Source organism: Melanostigma gelatinosum (assembly GCF_949748355.1).
Source record: "Melanostigma gelatinosum genome assembly, chromosome: 20".
NCBI lineage: Eukaryota > Metazoa > Chordata > Actinopteri > Perciformes > Zoarcidae > Melanostigma > Melanostigma gelatinosum.
Genome location: NC_136653.1, coordinates 13,743,750 through 13,765,945, shown reverse-complemented (window position 1 = coordinate 13,765,945; position 22,196 = coordinate 13,743,750). Strand labels below are relative to the sequence as shown.

The following is a 22,196-nucleotide window of genomic DNA, read 5'->3' as shown; positions in this document are numbered from 1 at the left end:
AATGCACTTTATTACATTGCACAATGCATTACAGAGTCGACCAAAGTTTACATTTACCAGCAGTTTTAAAGAAATGATGCCGAACTCAAGCCCCAAAAATTAAGAACCCAGAGAAGATAGTGTCATCATCTTCATCAGCAAAGAGCCCATTGAACAGCGCTCCCCCAGCCACCTGCAGCCACACCTTGTCCCCCACAGCCAGCTGCAGCACAGCGCCCCCTGCTGCCTGATCTTCGCTGTTCTGGTAGGTATCTGTGGTGTGTATTATCTTCGCACCGTTCTTCACCAGAGCCACCTTCACGTTTCTGGCGTAGACGGTGATGTGGTAGTTGAAGAAATAGGCCCCTGCTGCGGAGCACGTGAATCTTCCTGTTTGTGGATTGTAGTGATTCTGTTCATTGTAAATGATCTTGTCGAATCGGATCGGTGCGTTGGCTGCTGGGAGTTTACTTTGCGCTGTGAGGCCCACAGAGAAGGCACTTTTAGAAATAACAAGTTCATCTCCCTTCTCACCCTTATCACCTTGCTCTCCCCGAGCCCCTCTCTCACCACGATAACCAATATTGCCTTTGTGACCTGGGATACCAATTTCCCCCTTAGACCCTGTCCTCCCAGGGGGTCCCAATGGACCCTGAATGCCTCTGTCACCTCTAAGGCCAATCTCCCCCTTCGGACCCTCTGGTCCAACAGGCCCCAAATCACCTTTAGGTCCTTGGGGTCCCGGCAACCCAAGCTCTCCCTTACTTCCTTTCAGGCCTATGGGCCCTTGGACTCCTTGGGGCCCCATTTTCCCAGGGGGTCCCCGTTCTCCATTGTCTCCTCTTTTTCCTTTGAGCCCTGCTGGGCCAACTGCACCTGTAAATGACAAGAACACAATAAACCTCCCATCCGTTTATGGTCAGTTTTTACTATTCAGTACATTTTCCAGAAAGCCAAATAAGCTACAACAAATATGAACATGTTGTGTTTGAATAAAGTACAGCTGGTAAAAATAGATTCATGTTTCAACACACGTCACTTTACAGATCTGTTTATTTTCCAGTGGTGCTGTTGATTCTGAAGATACATACCGAGTTCCCCTTTGTCTCCCTTGTGGCCATCATTGCCTGCTGATCCAATAAGGCCAACTTGACCTTTAAATTGGTGATTCAGAAATGAGTGCTATTATCAATTGTGAAGTTTAAGCTTAAGACGAGAAAAAAAGTGAATTGACTCAGGGTTTTAAACTTACCTTGATCACCTTTGTCACCTCTGAGTCCATCTCGGCCATCTCTGCCAGGTGTGCCGTTGTGTCCAGGGTCCCCTGGTATTCCAGGGTGTCCACAAACACAGCCTTTATTCTGTGTTTCTTCCTGTGTAACACACCGGACTGCCAATAGCAGAAGCAAGAGAGTGACTCTAACCCCCACCTGCAACATTTTACCCGACGCAGCAGTCTAACAAAACTAAAAACAAAACCAACATCCAACAATGCAAACGCTTTTAGACGAAAATAATTTAAAGCCGGTGCATAGTTTGCCTCATAACCACATGCACTACTCATATGAGAACACGCAGCGATGAATCAAATTGTTATAATACAGGAACACTCAGGAGGAGTACAGTGGAACAAAAGACAAATAATACACCGACCAAAGAAAACGTAAACTGGACAAGAACTTTGGACAAGAGGAACGTCAGTCCTCAAAGCCATTTCATTGGTCCGACCGTGTTTGCGGCTTACTCATTGAGTCTGTCTGTTACGCATCACCTGTGCCCCTTCAGTCGCTTCTCTCGTCTAGTTGAGGCTAACAATACGCATAGAGTGTATGTCAGGGCCAGACATGCAAAAGGCCACATAGTCTCACATGTGCTGCCTTCCTTGTGAAGCAAACGGGATATTAAACTGAAGCAAATGATCGCATGCTGTCTGCATGGGAGAATATCTTACTTTTAATCGAGCAATAAAAAGATGGCGTTAAGAATGGAAGCCTTCCATTAATATTAGCATTTGCTTTTGACCGCGATTTAAAGGACAGCATTTTAATGCGCTGTTAACTCACTGGACGCCAATAACAAGTTAAAATGTTAATTAGTGCATGCTTTTCTCATATGTGCTTTTTAAAATGTCGACAGTCAGGAACAGTTGACCCCATAAACTGGATCACTGACATAAAATGTGACCTTTTTGTGGTCCAGAGCCCAACGTCACTAGAAGGCCTTCGACAAAGGTTTGTGCTTATCTTAATGGCAGTGTCCTTCAGATGTTATCTAGATGCTCGAATGATTTTAATGTTAACCATGTTTAGAGTTGACATCAAGCCACAGACTTTCCATAGTGTTGTAAAGGCTGTACAAAAGAAATAGAGTACCAAAGAACAGTACAGTAACTTTATGGACGTTTTGGTGGCTCTTCTGTTGTCGCTACGCGCTCTACAAAGGTAAGATCAGCTTGTTAACAGCAACACAGGACCAGTAAGGGGTTTAATACCTTACTTAAAGTCACTCAGAGTCAAGAGTTGAATCAGGACTGGTAGAGGATCCGTCTAGCTAATCATTATGCTGTGCTGCTGTGTCTTTATTAGATCGTGTACAGTGAGGAGAGACAGGAGGGATGGGCGCAAGGGAGGAGCTGTAACATAAAACCAAGATAAGAAGAAAAAAACAAACCAGCACACAACACCCGGAGCATACAGCATAAACCCCTGACTTAGCAGCTATCAAGATACCCAGCTTGTGTGTTACACAGACAGACACAAATATATGTTCACATTCTTTATTTTTTCAATACTTCTTCTCACAAGCCTCCAGATATAAATATATTTAAAAATATAAACAAGACGATACATAAAAGTGCACATTCAAGCAATGTCTTTACCCGGCACCAGGAATGGAAACTTCACTGTCGAACATGTTGGCTGCTGCACATTTACTTGCGTGGACACATAATCTAACAAACAAATAACAAGGGCAAGACTCAAAATGAAAGAAGCTCGTTCATATTTTTTGGCCACTATATCAGTGCCCGGTCTCTGTAGTCCCATAACCAGGCACAACGTGAGGTTGATTTGGTTACAGAGGATACTGCAAAAAAAAAGTCCTCAGACAAGACAGCAGAGACATTGTCTAATTTAATGACTTCATTTGGTTAGATGGCTGAATGAGGATATAGGTACAGATCATCCTAAAACAATGACTAAATGTAACTAAAAGCGCACATGAATACAAATAAATATACAGCATGTTGTAACCGTGGCTCACAGTATTTGAGATTCAAAATGTAAATTACACTGATGGTTCTTTTGCACAGAGATTTTAATCGTACATTTGCCTACGAAATTGATGATACATGACTTTGAGTTCTACATGAAAGTAAAAAGATGGGGGGGGGGCAGCAAATGGCAATATGGGAAGAGAGGAACAGGAAGAGAGTTTGAAGAAGAAGATCTACCGTATTTGACATCATTTGTTTTAAAGATATAACACTGTTTGGGAAAGCAGCAATTCAAGGAAATTTGAGGTTTACATGGCAGGTGCTAGAGAGGATAAGGAGGTATATTGGGGCTACAACCTTTCTGGTATTAAGACAAAATAAGGTCTGGAGGCAGGGGAGGAGGTTCGTAAGTGGTCTACATGATCTGACGGTGCATACCGTAGCCCGTCATACCAGCCTGGGAGGCCCCGCGGTTGCTGCCCATCTGCAGGCCGATCAAACTCTGACCTTGGCGGAGTTGCTCTTGGCTGAACTCTCGCCGATATCCCTGGGCTTTCCTGTACACGAACAACAGTTACAAGGTGAGGAAGAGGATCATGAAGCGTCACGCTTGCTGTGAAAATGTGAAGCTCCTCTGTCACACATGTCCTTTACCTGTGGAACCAGTCTCGGTCACCCCTGTAATGACCATCGTCCTTAGTGACAGCCACACTCCCCAGAGCCATGAGAGTTCTTTGCACTGCTGCCATGTCCTTCCCTGTAGCCAGAACACAATGATCATTTTGTCATAACATGAACTGAAAACTGATTTTTATCATAAAAACTAACGTGGATGAAGATATATCACTCCGGCATGAGATGAAATGTAAGTAATCACCTTCCCAGAGGTCCACAGTTTGAAATATGTCCATGGTTGTGACTCCATAAGCTTCAGCTGCTTGCAGGAACTGAGAGATCTTCTCCATTTGTTTGAAGGCCATCTGTGTCTCTAGAATCTTCTTGATAGGATCCTTCCCCCTCGGATAAAGGCTGTTGATAAGCCGACAGAGGATCTGGGACAGAGGAGGTCAGACATCTCAATCATATTGATCCGTGACCATACCAAAATGACAGTTGAGGGTTTTAGTTCTTGATATATTTTTCATGCTTAAATGACAGAATTCATATGTTTGCCATGGTTGGGAGGGAGGGGTTGCCTCAAGGGAAGGGCCACAGAAATGCATTTGGATTTAGTTGTAAAAGCAAATTTATTCTTGAAAATGTGAAAATGCAACATGTTTCACGGCTGCATTGCATTGTAAAGTTACTTGCGCGTGCATAAATTGATATCTATGCCTTTCCCTGAATGTATATATATTTGATTTAGATTATATTCAGCTATAGTGTCAAGTAACAATCCATTGCAGCTTTGTGCAGGGTGCATTATCTGTGAATTAAGTCTTACACTATGATTTTTCACTGTGGAGGTTATACATTCTACACTTGCAAAGCATGTACCACAACAGTTATCAATTTAAAGTCCACCGTTCGCTAAAAAAAATATTTTTCAGTAAGACAAAACAGTGGGACCCCTCTTTTAAATAGGAGTGATGATAATGGTCCGTTATTCCAGTATTACTTACTGAAGCTTTCACAATTAACTGGACACATGTTTGCAGGTCAGGTTGCTTATTTTGGGCTTTTTAAATCTTTAAATCTGACAGAGGCTCAACGATGTTGCATCTTAAATAATTCAACGACAGCTTCTATTTTAGGAACAGGTACTGCAGCCACTCACTGTTCCATCTATCAGCCATTTCTGGAAGTTCTCTCTGCCCGTCTGCGGCTTCTCCAGGTTCCCTCCGCACTGTCCAACGATCCAGTCCACCAACCGCTGCTCCAGGTCTGGGTCGTACTTCTGCTCGATCTTCTCCTGCACCTCTCGGCTCAGTCCGTAGCTGGGCCCTCTGTTCGCCATGGCAGCTCTCGCGACACTCAAGTAGAGTAGCCCTGAAGAGAACATGTGGTGGACATGAGGCTGAAATGGAATTACTCTGTTACAAACTAAATTCTTCCTAATTTCCCTATAATATACCTGTCTAACAGTGACTTTTTGTGACTGCTTTGTATCCTGATTAAATGGCTTCAGGACAACTACAATTCTTTTTAGAGTAAACATTTTTCTGTTTACCACAATGAAAATCTATAACATTAGAGCGCTATCAATCTCAATGTTTAAAGAAAAGCCCCAAAAGCCAGTTTTTATTCCCCCTTTAACAGCTCAGCAGGCCACCTATATAGGCGCATCTCTGGGGGTTGTAGCACAGAAGGGTGTGGTCCATGGCAGCCGTGGAAGGGACCACCCCTTCCATTGCTATGGTAACAATCAAGCCAGCTTCCGGCACGCTGTGTGCAGTGATGCGCTGCATGCGATGATGGCTCAAGTATGACCTCCAGTAGACAGCATGAAGAGAATTAAGTAATCAAATGTATTTTCACAAAGTTTGTCTTCTAACAGAACAAGGCATTCATACAATGTAGCCAATAGCAGTTATATATTTAGCCTGCAATCGAGTTTAATTAAATTACGTCAGCCCTCTGTGGCGCATTTAAAGGTTTGTGTTAACTCTTCGCTTCAATGTTTTTCACTGTATTTGGTTATTGGGCGCAATTCTGTCAGTCAAATTGGGAAAATGTCAAAGAAAGTCCCGCCATCTAATGTCACGACACCATATTGCTGTACGCATCCTGCAGCTTTTTAAAACATGAACATTTTTACAACTGCGCAAAGCTCACACACTATATCTGCGACACTGAATCGGCTGCATAAACAGTGCATCCAACATGTCATGCACAAAAAGCGGTTTTATTCAATAAAGACCATACTTACTGAAAAAGGAGAGAGAGAGAGCGGTCAGATCTGTCCCGAGTCACAGTGATATTTTCCGCTGAGCTGCGCAGGGCTGAGGATGCTGAACTGCTGAAGCATCCATGAAGCGCAGCACAGGCGCGTCGGGCCGGGCTGGATCTCACTTGTCCGGGAGGGGCGGGTCACTCGTTTTATATGGCTGCTGAACAAGGAGGGGTCCCTGGAGACTCTCAACACAGACTGCGACGTGACACCGCTTCCGAGCGGTGGTTACTGTGGCGCATGCTCAGCTTTAGGCAGCATGAAGTGACCCTCAGCAAACCAAGGCACACGATGGTGACAACATAATTGTACTGTCTTTCTAAACTCTCGCCTAAGACTTGAACTTCCACTTTTCGACTCATCATAACTGGTAGATTCAGTGCCTTGCTCAACGGCATCAGAGCACTGAGCTGAGTGGGTGTTTGCTTATCTTGTTAGAATAGCTTTAACCAGTTTGTCTCCCTGCTGACGTATTGTTTGGCTTCAACACAAAGCAAACATTAAGACGCGTTTGTTAAGGCATCTGTCTCTGAGCTTTTGGGAGTGGATTCATGTTGGAATTATGTAACAATACAACTACTGTACCTACAAAGCATTGCCGAAACAAAGATCTGTGGTGCAAAAATATGCTTTGTGTAAGAAGTAAAGGGAGCCCAGAGTAAAACATCACCAGATGCACTGCCATATGCACGATCGCTTCTGCTCGCATTACAGCGATCATGCTGTATGCTCCCATAAATTGATGTTTGATTTTAGTTTTGACATAAACTACATAGCTCAGCCATGAGTTAAAAGGTCACTGCTGCAGTTAAGTGGAGCCGAGAGAGTTGAGCGGCCGGTTTCGCCCCATTGAGCATAGAGCAGCTCGTGGGCAATGACATGTTAATAATCAACAGTCAAGTGGCTCCATTCAGCCGGCCTCTCTGTGGCTAAAGGCCAGCAGGTATGCGGTAACATGTAACAGAATATTCTGCTAACAAAAATAAAACTCACATGGCTGCAGCCTACAAGCCGCGATGACTTGTGATTCACACTATAGCACCGTGATTCATTGTGTTGACATGCTGCTAGTATACCTGGCAAAATTACATTTCTGTTCAATTATCAGCCGTATACTTCATCTGGATTTGTATAAAAGAAAAATATCCTGATTTTGAAATCCACTTTTAGATCTGTTTAGCAATCATGGTGATTTGAGTTGGGGTCTGATTGTCACTTTCAAAATTTGCAACTTTCACAAAAAGCCCTCACACACTCCAGAGCACCTAACGTTGGACTTTCAGGTTTCTGTAATTCAGCTCTTGATTTCCTAAAATTGTAAATAGTTTCAGAACTTAAGTATTGTGTATGCATTTCAATATCAACAGCGCTCATAAAGCTAGTTGTTTGTCAGTTGATAATGTTGGGTTTGGTTGTGGTAACAGACTGAGACCTGCACTTTCAGTGTGCAGAGGTTTTATTGGCCAAAACGGGTGAAAAGTGATTAACAAGGCACAGGAAAACTATGCATCCAAGTAAAGAAAGAGGGGGAACCAGTCAAACAGGAAGAACAGCGAACCTAATAAAGGCCAATATAACACTCCACATGGAACATACAAATGCAACCTGAAGATATAAGGGACCAGCTAACAGGGAACCTCCCTTTCATTGTAGTTATCACTGTAACGACATGTTGAAATGACAGATGAAGTACGGGGAGGATAACACAAACGGGAAAAAAGGTCGTATTTGGCAGACAAACATGCCATTGTTTGGTAAACTATCTTGAGGGTTGACTTCCCGGTAAACACAGTCCTTCTCTCAGCACCCCTTACTCAGACCACAGTGGTCAGCTTATCTATGAGATCATCTATAGTGTAGACCATGAGCTTGATGTCGTCCCGCTCGGACATGCGGTGCTGGCCGTGTCGCCGAAGGATGACATCCACGTCGTTGCTGAGGATGCGTTCTGCGACTTGCATGGAGATGTGCCAGGGGACGTCCTCGTCTTTCAGGCCGTGAATGAGCCGTACGGGACATGTGATGGGTATTGGACTCTGGAGCACACAGTGGTTTTCTGCCTCTCGCAGAAAGTCCATGCTAAACTTGTAAAGACCCTCCTCCGCGTGTTTGGTGGGCAACGTCCACTCCCCCTTCTCCTCAAACTCTTTGCGCGTCTGCGCAATAAAACACGGAAAAATCCAACTCAATGGTCAAACAGAATGACATCAATGTGACATGCATGAGATAATATGACATGTTCCTACCTCCAGAGGAAGAGAGTTGAACGATGTGACTATTTGATCAGCGGCAGTGGAGATGCCCACCAGCGCTGCAGTCTTCTCTGGTCTTGCAATGGCCGCCAGCAGCATGAACCAACCGCCTATACTGGAACCCACCATTATCTACAAGTAAGCAATAACACCACGAATAGACTGTAAATCATGAACAATTGATTAATAAACAGAAAATTAAAAACAGCCCATAAAGACACCAGACTCGTGCAGTATAATGATACCACAAGTGTTGTAACACAGTGCCATCTGCTGGAGGTAGTGGAACATACAATGAATACTGGAGGTTGAAATGATAATTCACGTTTTTTATTGACCATGCTGTTGCCCTGATTCTATTTTTATTGATTCTCAAATACATCTTTTTTTTCTGGTTATTTTTTGGGTGCAAGATTTTGTTTTATAGAATTAATTGTATCAAAGGATGATGAACATACAACAGAAAATACAAACATGAGAATCTCAAAAATGAGTTTTTGCTTATTGTACGTTACTTCACTTGGATGTTCCCTGAACAGAATGAAACATGTGCAGAGTTTGATGCTAGAAGTCTGTTTTTACATTCAGCTGTTGGAAGTTTCTTTGTGCTCAACTTAAATCTTGAGTTTAACACGTGGACGTACAGGCAGGATTCTGTGACATAACAGCTAGTTTGGAGCCAATCTTGGTCAAACATGCAAATTATTACCGGTTGATTTTAGGAGATGCACTTGTATCACTGTGAGAAGATGCTTCATTTGGCTGTAAGTTATTAAAAACGAATGAGTCTCGTAGTTTAACGCATGCATATTGAACAACTAACCCTGTGATTATAACTTGACTGAAATCAATGTTCTGGGACTCGTACATGTTACATTTCTTGTCCAGCTTGTTGAAAAACATCCATACATTTAAATACGTTTTCCTTTCATGACAAGTCTCACAGGAAGGAAAACACTTGTTCCTGAGAGCATGAATTAGGACATTAAACCTGTTCTAAATGGGAACAGACTCTCAACCCGTGATCCTAGGAAATATTTACCTGTGGCCCCTCTACTAACTCATCCAACACGTAAAGGACGTCTTTTTTCCAGGTACCAATAGTTCCTTCTGATAGCACCCCCTCTGAGGCCCCATGTCCGGTGTAGTCAAACCTGGTAAAACATAAATAGAACAGCCAATGGTCATGAGGGTGAAACAAAGGGAAGCCATGAGAGGTCACGGAAAAGGTTAATGTAGATTATTTGAGACATAAGTAGATTAAATCAGTTTTATACAACACTGAACATTGAGAAAATAACCATTGATTGCTCGTTACGGCGTCTCACACGCTACCAGTTGTTGCATCATTGAAATGCAAACCTTTGGCTTTTAAATTTAGAATATTAATGAACAGAGCTTGTCTGTTGAAATTAAGGATCTCAGTGAAAAGGATCAATACTAGTTATAGTTTTAGTTACATTCTAAAGACATTTTGTGCTTGCAAAATTCACTCTCCACAATCAAATCCACAAAAATATATTTTGTAGATACATCATGCTACTTTGAAACAAAATATAACTGCATTTAAAACAAAATTAAATCCATTCGTCATACGAAGGCATATTTTGCTTGTTTCTTTGTTTCACAGGGCCACTATATGTATTGTATCTTAACTATATGGTAGGGCTGGGCGATATGGCCTAAAAAAAAAATCTCCGATTTTTTTACAAAAAATCCGATTCACGATTTAAATCGATTTTTTCCCCCACAAATTTTTGCAGATGACAGAAGCTGTTGAAAACAATTTTTTATTTTATTTTGTGATGATTTTCCCTCGTAGGTTGATAAAAATAAACAAAACCTGAACATTGTAGAAAGGTGCCTGTAGTATACAAAAAGTATTTGGTCACTCTTTTGTTTCCCTGAATCATTTAAATATTAAATTAAATTAAACATAACATTAAATGGCATTAAATAGTAGCCTTCCATTGTAAACAACTGTGCAAATGTAACTTTTTACAGTAAGCTTTTCTAACTGAATACACTGATACAAACACAGCATGAAATAAAATGTATGTGACCCTTTACCATTCACATTTTCAAAAGTCCAACATCTGATCTAACATCAACATAACATATTTTGCACAGTAAATAAGTGCATGTAAACAAAATCAAGTGCATTCACAACATAACCAACAGTATTAAACAGTAGTGCATGTTTTTTCTAAATATTTTTTGCCAGGAAGACAGCGTCGCTTGTGCTCCCGCGGTCCTGCAGGGCGCAACACTTCTCCCACTCGGCGGCATGCCTCTGTTTGAGGCTGTTTGTTCTGTGTCAGATGACACGAACCCGAACTATTTCCAGACCACCGAAGACACATTCTTCCCTCTCTTAAGAACGAGAGCTTCACTGCTGGCCGCCATTGTTTTCGTTTGTAAACAATGCGCGCGCACTCAACTACGGGAACCCAACCCAAGGGTGGGGGCGATTTTCTCGATTTTCAATAAAACACATCGCCTTAAAGCACACATTCGAATTAATCGATTAAATCGATTTATCGCCCAGCCCTACTATATGGTGACGAATTATTCTAAGCAGCTGTCTCACAGAAATTGCATTCCTTTTTCTATTAATTATTCCAGGAAACACAACTTAAAAAAAACTACGGTGCCTCTCCTGTTATTTGATCAAGGCTGTAGGAGCTGTGGATGTGTGGTGAGAGCGTGCATCTTCTCCAGTTTGTACATTTTATTTATACTCCTTGCAAAGCTGTAACACACTTTTAGATTATCCGTGTTCAGTTTAAAGAGCCGAGTGCAAATGTTGTATTATTTGCAGGTGTTCCTCAGTTTACAGATGGAAAACAAGACTCAAGACATCCAGGACAAACACTGTATGTATGAGGTATGTTTGATCTGATCTATTTTCATTTAGTATGAGATTATGAGCATTGTGTGCACCTTGATTGACTTACCTAAGGTACGAGTGACCTAGTGACCTACAGAACTCCTCCAGTGCCTCAGCTTTCTGCCCATTCATGTTGGAGCCATATCCTGGGAGGTAGACCACACCTGGGCTCTTCCCCTTCACTCTTCTGTAGGCCAGCTTTGGGAGGTCTGGTCGTGAAGCATACTGGACTGTGGACTTGTGTCTCCTGACCCCTGGTTGGCACAATGGAACGTATCATAGGTATGACAAAACGTGTTACGTAAATGACTCACAACACCCGACGGTAAAATAGCTGAATTAGAAAAACATCTTTGCTTGATACAATGTCACACACACACGCACACAATTCCGTAAGATAAGGCTTCTCTTTACGCAAACTAGAAAGCAGCACATGGATGGTGGAAATACAACGTGGTCATTTTTCCCCCCATGACGACAAAATATACCAAGAATGGAGGCACAGTTACAAAACGAGACCAAGTAATGTCGGAGAGGTTTTTAATACATCGACAATCAACGGAGGTGACGCCAAAACATTCACAACCTCAAACGCTAACGTTACACCGTTCACATGCCCTACCTTTTTTAAGACGACGCAGTCTGCGTGAACCACACCCCCTCCTCTGCGTTTAAATGCCCGCACATGAAACTCAGAAGTCAAGAAATGTGTTGTACGAAGACCGGAGATTTGAACAAACCTTCCAGACGCTGTGAAGACAAAGCTGCGAGACCTCCATGACTTAAAATCTGTGAAAGTCCTCTGCGGCAGGACCTCAGCGCGACGGCTGCCATTCTGCTCCGCGACCCACTGAGGAAGTATCGCGAGAGTAGCAGCACCAGTGACTCTCGTTTACTCAGAGCACATGTAGTCCATTACGTTACAACTACAGTAACGCTCTGTGGAGCAGTGGAGGAAGTACTCAGATCAGTTAAAGTAGCAATTCAGTGTAAAAGTACTCCCGTCCTGCATTTTAATGTTGTAGCTGATTTTATATCAAGTGCGCACTGGGTACTGTTGGACAGTTTAATCTCTACAATTCATCATGTTTTATATAAACTGATAATGTTTTGTATGCAACATCTTAATCTGCAAAGGAACTAGTCACTACATCCATCAGACAAATGCAGTGGAGTAAAAGTACACAGGAGTAAATAATGTCAAAGTACATATCCGTACTTGACTAAATGTAGCAGTTATGTTTCACGAAACATATTTTTCTCAGATGCCAAATAGAAAAAGACTACATTTATTATCCTCCTACTACTACAGTACTACATGTCTGCACTTCAGTAACATGTCTTTAATGGCAGCCAAAAAACTTATTTTTACCTACTCTTTAATATAGCCTACATGATGAGTGTTTTCTACTCAATATTTAGTTTTTATAGGCCATGATGAAATACGTATCCACATCCTTTAATAAAGCAACATTAGCAACACCACACTGTAAAATAATCTGTTTCAAGTTACCCAGAGTCCTCCATTCAAAATGGCTCCTGTGAGTTTATTGTTTAGGCCTGTGAAATATTTTAAGATTGTTAATAATAATCTATTAATGTATAAGGGTAATTTTAATGTTGTAGTTGGTTGAATCTATTGTATAATATAATCTATAACAATACATATCTTACAGGTTAATCAGATGCTTTGATTAAAAACATAAAATTTGAATTTGAAATGAAGTGGAATAAAATTAGAAAATAGTAGAAAATACAAGTTTTTTTGAATGCACTCTATTTTGTATTTCTTAAAATGTATTTTATCCACTTGATAATTCATACGTGCATGCATGTGTTTGACATAGTACCTAATGCAGAGGTGACGATATTATCTTGATATCAGATTGAACAGTAGCTGGTCGATAAAAAGGCTCGACATTGCTCTGAATAGAGAATCTAATGTAGTAACTTGTTGTGACTGTCATGTGAAGTGTCAGCTTGTAACATGACTCAGAGCGTCACAGGCGGAAGGTCACGGAGCAGCAGAACGGAACGGAAGCGGGTGTAAAAAGCCCGTCCGCCATTGTGGAAAATGGTAAGAGATATTCCAGGAAGACACCAGGCACTTTCAGGTTGACTGCTGAAGGCCATCTGTGTGCAGGATCGCACATTTTTAACCGACGCTTTCTCCTCCACAGACACACAGTCGCCGTTTGTAACAACGAGAAGAAGCAGATCGTCGTCGGGTCGGACCACGGGAAGGAAGGAAGAAGAAAAAAAAACCCTCCGCCGTGCAACCGTTACAGAGCGATTGGACGACCCGAGAGACGAGCCAGGGAAAGCACCGGAGAGCAGAGAGAAACAGGGGGGGGAAGCCGTGGACAGTCTCACGAACCAGCTCTCAGTGTCGCTTCCTGGAGGATGTCTGCGACCACAGTCGATCAGGTTCGTGTACCGGCAGCCCAAAGCTGCTGTGAATTAGCTGTGAAACTTTGCTGACAACAGTTTTGATCCGGTTTGGGCCACGCCAGATCAAACAGGCTACCAAAAAAAAGAGAGAAAAGTCTTTGATATATGGTTAGCTATTAGCTGTGATGTAGGCCGGATGAATTACCAACCCACTCTAGCTGGAGCCGGTTGCCAATGCGGCACCGTTTAGTTACTGGATGTCACATCGTTTGACATCCGGCAACCTGTAAATGTTAACATTCCGGGCTGATGGTTTTCGACTGTTATATTTATTGATGTAGCATACAGCCTGCTCTCTATCTCTCTCTCCCCCCCCCCCCTCTCTCTATGCGTGCGTGTGTGCTTCTCGTTTCCTGTCGTGATCTAACAACATCTCCTTTTCCTGTGCTGCTCACTGTTTCAGAGACCCAAAGGACAAGGAAATAAAGGTAATGCGTTTTAACACTGAGATTTAAACGGAAAAACCGAGCCCTCTTTTTATAAATTGCACATCAGAGTGTGGCGGTACCGTCTGTTTTGATTAATTGAAATGAGCTAACATGCTATCTGCTTACTGTTGATTGTGCTTTGAAACTGTAGCCTGAGCTGCAGACTATGTTCCCTAATTCTGCGTTTGTTACACCAAACTGAGATCTCGTCAGTTTTAGATTTTAGATAATTAGTTGACATCTTGAGCTGGAAATATTTGTGACTTCCAAATAAGCACATATGATGATTGACTGTCCTTTTTCTTTTTATCCCCAGTGCAAAACGGATCAATGCATCAAAAGGATGGTGTGAATGATGATGATTTTGAGCCTTATCTAAGTGGCCAGACAAATCAGGTACTTTCCAGAGCGACACCGTGTCACCTAGTACCTGTGGACTGTATAACCTCATGCAGCTACAAAACGCATAAATACAGTCACTTCTTTGTGAGTTTCTGTTTGTTTCAAAGGATGAACTCACAATCTATCTTCACTGTTCATAATATGAGGTCACCATGTTTAATTATTTTGTTATTTGTCATCATGTCTAGTGCATTAACTCTCTCTATGTCCCACAGGGTAACAGCTATCCACCAATGTCTGACCCCTACATGCCCAGCTATTATGCTCCCTCCATCGGTTTCCCTTACTCTCTGGGAGAGGCCGCTTGGTCCACAGCAGGAGACCCTCCCATGCCCTACCTAACCGCCTATGGACAGATGAGCAATGGCGAGCCGCACTTCATCCCTGACGGCGTGTTCAGCCAGCCAGGTGCCCTTGGGAACACCCCTCCCTTCCTGGGCCAGCATGGCTTCAACTTCTTCCCTGGTAATGCAGACTATTCCACCTGGGGTACCAGTGTCTCTCAGGGTCAGTCCACACAGAGCTCAGTCTACAGTAACAGCTATGGGTACGCCCCCAGCTCGCTGGGTCGGGCCATCACGGACGGACAGGCGGGCTTTGGAAGCGACACCCAGCTTAGTAAAGTCCCGGTGCTGAACAGCATTGAGCAAGGTATGACGGGCCTCAAACTGGGTGCGGACATGGTGGCAGCTGTCACTAAAACCGTGGGTTCCCCCCTAGGGGGCACAGCAGGTATGAGCAGTATGGCAGCCAATAGCCTCCCTCCGTCTGTCAGCTCATCTGCACCTAAACCTGCCTCCTGGGCAGCCATTGCCAAGAAGCCGGCCAAGCCGCAGCCCAAGGTGAAACCCAAAGCCAACATGGGGATGGGGGGAGGTGCCATTCCCCCGCCCCCCATAAAGCACAATATGAACATTGGTACTTGGGACGAGAAGGGCTCTCTGAACAAGCCCCCATTAGCTCAGAACATGATGCCCCCGCAGCCTATGGTGCAGCAGCCTCTCCTAGCTCAGCCCCAGCCCTTACTGCAAAACCCGTTGCCTCCTCCTCAACATCAACACCAACATCAACACCAGCCCCAACATCAACACCAACACCAGCCCCAACACCAACACCAGTCCTTCCAGCTCCATGCTCTCCAGTCCCCCCAGCACCCCCAGCCCATGCCCCCTGGCCATCCACACATGCACCTCTCCTCTCAACCTGGTCCCCCACAGCCCCTTCATCACCAACAACCCCAGCAGCCTGGTCCTCCCCCCAACCGTTGGGTGGCTCCCAGGAACCGCGGTGAGGGCTTCGGTCTGGGTGGGGGACTCCCACTTAGTGCATCCCCTTGCTCCGGAGAAGTGCATCCCGTGTTGGAGAAACTCCGTGCCCTCAACAACTACAACCCCAAAGACTTTGACTGGAACTTGAAAAATGGCCGAGTTTTCATTATCAAGAGCTATTCTGAAGATGACATCCACCGCTCAATCAAGTACTCTATCTGGTGCAGCACAGAGCACGGCAACAAGCGTCTGGATGGTGCCTACCGCTCACTGGGCAACAAGGGGCCCCTGTACCTGCTGTTCAGCGTCAACGGCAGCGGGCACTTCTGCGGTGTGGCCGAGATGCGCTCACCAGTGGACTACAATGCCTATGCAGGCGTCTGGTCTCAGGACAAGTGGAAGGGCAAGTTTGAGGTGAAGTGGGCGTTCATCAAAGACGTGCCCAACAACCAGCTGCGACACATCCGGCTGGAGAACAATGACAACAAGCCAGTAACCAACTCCAGGGACACTCAGGAAGTGCCTCTGGAAAAGGCCAAACAAGTGCTTAAAATTATCGCCACTTACAAGCATACCACCTCAATCTTTGATGACTTTGCACATTATGAGAAACGTCAGGAAGAGGAGGAGGCTCTGAGGAAGGTGAGATGAACGTGCATGTAAATAACCCTGTCCCCTGTAAATAGCTTGACTGTATGGTTGAGACGGTTCAGTTTAGTTGCCCTTTAGTCTAAAGGGAGGTAACTTTGCCTGACTCACTGCTACGGGCTGGAGCCAGACTGTAATCGGCTGATCTTGTTCCACCTGCTCTTAGAGAGCGGTTGCAACATCCTGTAACTCAATGAACAGTCTGGTGTGAATGGAAGTTCCCAGAGGCCCGTCAGCAGATTGACGTGCCACCATTACTCAGAGGCAGGTTCAGGAAACCCTAATTCCTCATCAGCCATCTTGTGCAGTTGAGACTGCGATAATTTGCCCAAGTGGAGTTAGCGTAGCGATTTCCTGAAATAGCCCACATTCCTGGCATTCCTTTCTATCAGACAAAGGCAGATGTAGGCTCTGATCTCCCTTTGAACAACGAGCCTCTCTGCTCTGCACAGGCTCCTCATGCTTTACTAGTCTAACAGCACAAGCCCTCGGCCTGCAGACTGGCTTCAACGTACCTCAGACTTGGTACAGTTGTCCTTTTTTAGATGTTCCCAGCAAAATACATGATAAAAATGCATTGTTACAATTTTTGTTCCGTGCACACAGTTCTGAAAAGATCACACGGTGTAAGCCTGCGCCCTCCGAGGGGGAAAGCTAAAATATGTTGCAGATGTAATAACAGTGGTGTACCACGAATGTTCGTCTAAGTGGTTAAAAAAACTCTGTGGGATGCTACTGCTGTGGAAAACCAGCAGCCGAGGGGGAGAATGACATATTATCACTGCTGGCATCCTGCAGCATCCATTCTTAGATTCACCAATATGCTAATCTAACCCCCCGCCCCCCTCCCCTCTATGACCAGCCCCCTCCTTTCTGCTGGTGCTCCATTGAGGCTGTATTGACTCCTCTCTGCTGGCCTTGTTAATATGCGCTGGGTTACTTTCTCATAAATATTTCAAGTCAATGTTTTCAGGCTTCTGAAAACAACCTGTCAGTAGAAAGCCTGTTTCATCCTGCGTGGCTCGGGCGTTGCGCTGTGCTGCTTTTGTAGCCCTGACCTCTTACATGACAGGATCGGCCCGGCTCAGGCCTCGCCCTCCTTCGCGTGACAAGGTTAATTGTTCTCCGTTGTCTGGCCTGTCCTTCCCCGAACTGTGAGGGGTGTCAAACCAGCACAGCCACCTGCACTATCGCACCTTCCCAAAGGAGTTTTGTCTTAAAGATAACTTTGTATCTAAATGTTGTTGCAGGATGTTATTAGCATAACTAATTTGGCAATTAATACTTAAAGGTTAGCTGCTTCCTTCCCCCTACTGGATGTAGTAATAAAGAAGCTCATGCTGCGTTAGGGTGAAAACCAGTCCGCCATCCCCGGAGCCAGTCTGAGCCTCCATTGTGGGGATAGAGTTACACTGGTCTTACAGGGCTTTTCTCAAACCACTGACATGGACACTCACTCCTCAAAGATGGCACTGTAATCCTCTTTTACTGTAATCCATGACACATCCTTGAATATTTCATATTTCCAGGCCGGCAGTGGAAACCAAAACATGTCCAAACATTTTGTTTAGTATATATCTTGAGGCCTACTCAAGTCCTTTCCTCTTGCATGGGATACTCCCTTGCTCGGTGTCTCACTTATCTTAACACTAAACAGGAAACATAATGGGACTTTAGTGATTGGTTTTCCTGCCAGTAGAGGAACTCGGTGTATCAACAGTGGGAATGATAGACTTGATATTGTCATCATAGAGGTTGTTTTCATCTGAGGAGCCTGTAAACACTTTTGTTCCTGTAAATAACTAATCATGATTTTTATACGACTGTCTTTATTACTTACGTTAAGTTAAATTGTGCTCATATTGGAATATAATGTTTAGATAATTTGCAAAACAGCATTTGATTTTTGGAAACGAGTACTTTCCATGGAGAACAGGATGTCAAACTACAAACTGGAACAACGTAGGACATTAAAAATGAATTTGGTTTTAGACTTCTGCAGAGACAGCGGTTCTCAAAGAGTCAGAATTGATTGAAATCATTTCATTTTTAGTTGTCAACAGCACACTGACACTGCTCAGTCCTCAATGGACTAAGGCTGTCAACTTATCTTATATTTGAGTTGTAATTGATTTTAAAAAAAGATATATTCTATGTATAATTCAAAGACAAGTATTCCAGATGGAACACATTCAATAAATAAAAGTAATTATTGACATTTGCCGAGTGGTACGAGTGCAGATGGACACACTAAAGGCATTCATTCGATACAGCTCTTCTAAGACATAAAATCAATATTGATCTCCTTCATAAATGGCTTCGGTCACAGTAGCATGATCAGGATCTCTTACTGGATAATAACTTCAGGGCCTCAAAAACATGTATCTGACCGCATAGAACAAACTATTAGCACAAGTCAAAGACTTGGGTATTCCTTCAACATTTGACGTTCATCCCGTGACTGAGTGTTTGCTTCCTGTTTGCTTGTGTCCCTTGTTTGCTCTTGTTCTGATACCATCCACTGATTGCCTCTCTGTTTTTTTTTTTCTCTCGCCAGGAGCGCAATAGAAATAAACAGTAACCTTCAAGCAAGCTCTCTGCTAGAACTGCAACACTAATGATGTAGGACCTTACATATAATTTGCCTAACCACAAGGAGGAAAGGCTCTCACAAATCTTTTCCGCTGAAGACGACAATGTATCTGAACACTTGAACATGACAATAGATGGACTCATCTGTATCCGTTGACTGGTGCATCAAACCCCGTGTTCCTGTCTCACGAGAAAAACGTAACCCACTTCGAAAAAAATCAGTCTTTAAAGCACTTTCAGTCCTCCTGAACAGCCTCCACCTTAACTCTCTAATTCTGTGTTCTTCTTCTTTGATTTAGTTTGAGAGCAACTAACTGACTAACCGAAGTAGTCAGTAGATTTCACCAGGCTTATTTGTAGTTTTCTTTTTTTTTTGTTTGTTTATGCCTCAAAATGGGATATTGGTGAGCTTCATCCACTCCTGAAGAAAAAATAAAGATTATGTATGATTTAGTCTTTTACTTGAATCTGTATTCAACCGTCTGATCCGAGTCCTCAGACAGAGGTTTGGAGGATTGACAGGTGGGATGAAATAATTGGGAAACAGCCACAATCATGCCAATCATAGGATGTATCCTCCCTCTACCTGTTCCCTTCCTTTCTGCATCTGTTTCTGTGTACCGAAAGATTACAATTATGCAGCAGGCTGGCAAACATCAGCCAATGCACATCGTTGTATTTCTCTCTCTCTCTCTCTTGTGATTCTGTCATTCTGAAGTGCATTTTGTGAGGAGAAACCTGCTGCTCTGGTAGAACTATAGCGCTGGCCTCCTTGGGTCCTGTGGGTGGCTGTCTTTGCTCTCATGTTGATGTACTGTATCGTACCTCAGGCTCAATCAGACTGTCTGTCCTTAACAACTCAAAGCACTTTTGGGAGAATCCTCACATCAACCCCCCCCCCCCCCCCCCCCCCCAACCTTGGCTTGACTGGGATTCCCCCAAAACGGCAAGACATCAACTTGCAAGGATGTGACAGTTTTCTCCTCTAGGTAACTCACTAGCTAAATAAAAATGATCCATGTTTAGCGCAAACCATGCTTTTGTGTTTTTGTGTACTCATTTGCCTCAGAAATGTGTGTATTACTTCTATGCTTCACACAAACTGAAACTATAAACTCTTCTCCTGCAGCCCAAGCAGATCGGTCCTCTCCTAGTTGCATATGTGCCTCTAAATAAATTGACAGTAGCAGCTCCATGCCCACATCTGCTTTGTATTGCAGTGTATTACTGACGAGTGTAAAATGTGCTGGTGCCAGTAAGGGGTTGGTTTGACAATATCATCGGTGTACAATAAATTGACTTGAAGATGATGCTTGGGAGGCAGACCTGCAAGCCTAAAGTGGGTTAGTTGATATGTATCGATACAACTGCAGGGATTACAACCAATACTGGAATGTATAACTGCATGGATGGTACAGGCAGTGGTGGAATGTAACCGAGTACATTTACTGTACGAAAGCACAATTTCTAGGTACGTGCACTTGAGTAGTTGCTTTTTACGCCACTTTTGATTTCTACTGCACTACATTTTAGAGGCAAATGTTGTATTTTTTTTTTACTCCACATTTAATTAACAGTTACTTTGCAAGTTAGGATTTTACATTCAAAAAACAAGTTACAAAAAACATACGATGATCGTATAAAACAAACATTTGTTACAGATTAAAACAGTTTCCAGCCTTTTTGGCCGATGACATTTCCCCTCAGGAAACCTCAGATGGTTTCTTTTGAATAACTTCAAATGATTCAATATTTTGCAAATTCACAAAGATGAAAAAACTACCATCAATTGGTCCAGGGGGCGTACAGTGATGTGGAGGCAATGGCCCCTCCCCCCCTACTTCTGGCTCCCTTGCTCTGATCACGCCCATCTTCATTTTGATCTCAACTACTCACCTGTAAAGTTTCGTGACTGCATGATTTATTTTAAACTGTCAGAAACTTTGTAATATTATCTTGAAATACAATGTGATGATAGATTATGTGGAATTTCCTGTTTGCTGTTTTCAATTTTAAATGACGTTATTTTGCTTTAGTTACCAGGGCAGGTAAAGGTAGTGCAGTAACCATAGACAGACTTTGACATATGTTAGACCTATAAAAGAAGACTTAATGATTAAACGATTAATTGCAAAATTATATGAATAAAATTGTTATTGAAATTCATTTTCATTGTGGGTTTTGCCGACTGTTTCACGATCAACATGCTGTTATATGTCCACGTTTTGTGTTGTATTATGTTTTCCTTAATTCACAGGAAAATAATGAGACAATGGGACATTTTTTTACGCGCCTTGCTGTTCATATTCTCTACACATATTTATTCCACCTTGAAATGAATACCTTTCCTTTCACTGTTTGTCCACCAGAGTGCGCCATCACATCACGGTTCTTTCAATTCAAAAGTCCTCCGCTCTCTCTCTCTCTCTCTCTCCATCTGTCTCTCTCGCTCTCTCTCTCGTACTACAAAGCCCTTCCTGTAAGCAGCAAAGCCCTCTTTCTTCTCAAGCCCTCCAACTCCTACAGACACAATTATGCCAGGATGAGAAGCACTTGTTGTGCTTCCACAGCTTTTTGGAGCAATTAATGCCAGCTCGCCAAGCTGTGCAGCGAGAGGTGGAGAGAAGAGGGAGAAAGAGGATGTGAGCAGGGAGAGAGAAAAATCCCTCTTTGTGTTTGTCAAGGGGGAAGAAAGAGCTGTAATTATAACATCGGAGGCTTTGGATTGCAACCTCTCTCCTCTCTCTGTGTTAATTTGTGCGTCCATCAGGTTCCTGCAGGCGGCCTTTGAAAAGACCGCACTTTCCCTGCCTCCATTTGTCTGTGAAGACAAAACTAAGCAGGGGACAAGCCATTCATTCACCTCACAAGGCCCTCACTGTTACTAGCGTGTGATGGTGCAGAGAGGTGCCTCTGATATCAAGCTGACTTTACTTTCTTCATGGAATTGATTAAATATGCAGTATGATAGCTTTTAATCTCAGGCCTTTTTGCTGTTTATTTTTCAATCATCAGAATGAAACAGGAACATATATGCACTGCAAGCTTCTTTTCATTCAACTTCAATGGCTTGTCATGTTGTTTTTACCATTTTGGGATCAAACTAACTGGTTAATGACTCTAACGTCAGCAGGACTTTATTTGCCCCCATCCACAGTGGTCAAAGAAAGTGCCAAGCAAAC

The 22,196-nt window shown here is 43.3% G+C and overlaps 4 protein-coding genes across 4 annotated transcripts; 1 reads left to right on the top strand and 3 right to left on the bottom strand.

The window, feature by feature from the left end:
* Positions 1 to 85: 85 nt before the first annotated feature.
* Positions 86 to 1,418, bottom strand: c1qtnf9 (C1q and TNF related 9; the record flags this gene model as incomplete). The annotated part of the gene is made up of 3 exons (XM_079292147.1): positions 86 to 855; positions 1,071 to 1,133; positions 1,232 to 1,418. 3 exons carry the CDS (start codon positions 1,416 to 1,418, stop codon positions 86 to 88), a joined length of 1,020 nt encoding a protein of 339 aa, XP_079148273.1.
* A 1,363-nt stretch (positions 1,419 to 2,781) lies between these two features.
* tagln3b (transgelin 3b) lies at positions 2,782 to 6,196 on the bottom strand. Its single transcript, XM_079292148.1, has 5 exons — positions 6,063 to 6,196; positions 4,971 to 5,182; positions 4,071 to 4,245; positions 3,848 to 3,950; positions 2,782 to 3,750 (listed from the first exon to the last, which is right to left on the bottom strand). The coding sequence occupies exons 2-5, from the start codon at positions 5,148 to 5,150 to the stop codon at positions 3,609 to 3,611; spliced, it is 600 nt and encodes a 199-aa protein (XP_079148274.1). The 5' UTR covers positions 5,151 to 5,182; positions 6,063 to 6,196; the 3' UTR covers positions 2,782 to 3,608.
* Positions 6,197 to 7,532: 1,336 nt separating this feature from the next.
* Positions 7,533 to 12,070, bottom strand: abhd10b (abhydrolase domain containing 10, depalmitoylase b). Its single transcript, XM_079292309.1, has 5 exons — positions 11,966 to 12,070; positions 11,293 to 11,479; positions 9,378 to 9,489; positions 8,330 to 8,467; positions 7,533 to 8,239 (listed from the first exon to the last, which is right to left on the bottom strand). Exons 1-5 carry the CDS (start codon positions 12,057 to 12,059, stop codon positions 7,898 to 7,900), a joined length of 873 nt encoding a protein of 290 aa, XP_079148435.1. The 5' UTR covers positions 12,060 to 12,070; the 3' UTR covers positions 7,533 to 7,897.
* Positions 12,071 to 13,238: 1,168 nt separating this feature from the next.
* ythdf3 (YTH N6-methyladenosine RNA binding protein F3) lies at positions 13,239 to 21,115 on the top strand. The gene is made up of 6 exons (XM_079292046.1): positions 13,239 to 13,302; positions 13,406 to 13,652; positions 14,080 to 14,104; positions 14,421 to 14,500; positions 14,722 to 16,416; positions 18,980 to 21,115. The coding sequence occupies exons 2-6, from the start codon at positions 13,629 to 13,631 to the stop codon at positions 19,001 to 19,003; spliced, it is 1,848 nt and encodes a 615-aa protein (XP_079148172.1). The 5' UTR covers positions 13,239 to 13,302; positions 13,406 to 13,628; the 3' UTR covers positions 19,004 to 21,115.
* Positions 21,116 to 22,196: the final 1,081 nt, after the last annotated feature.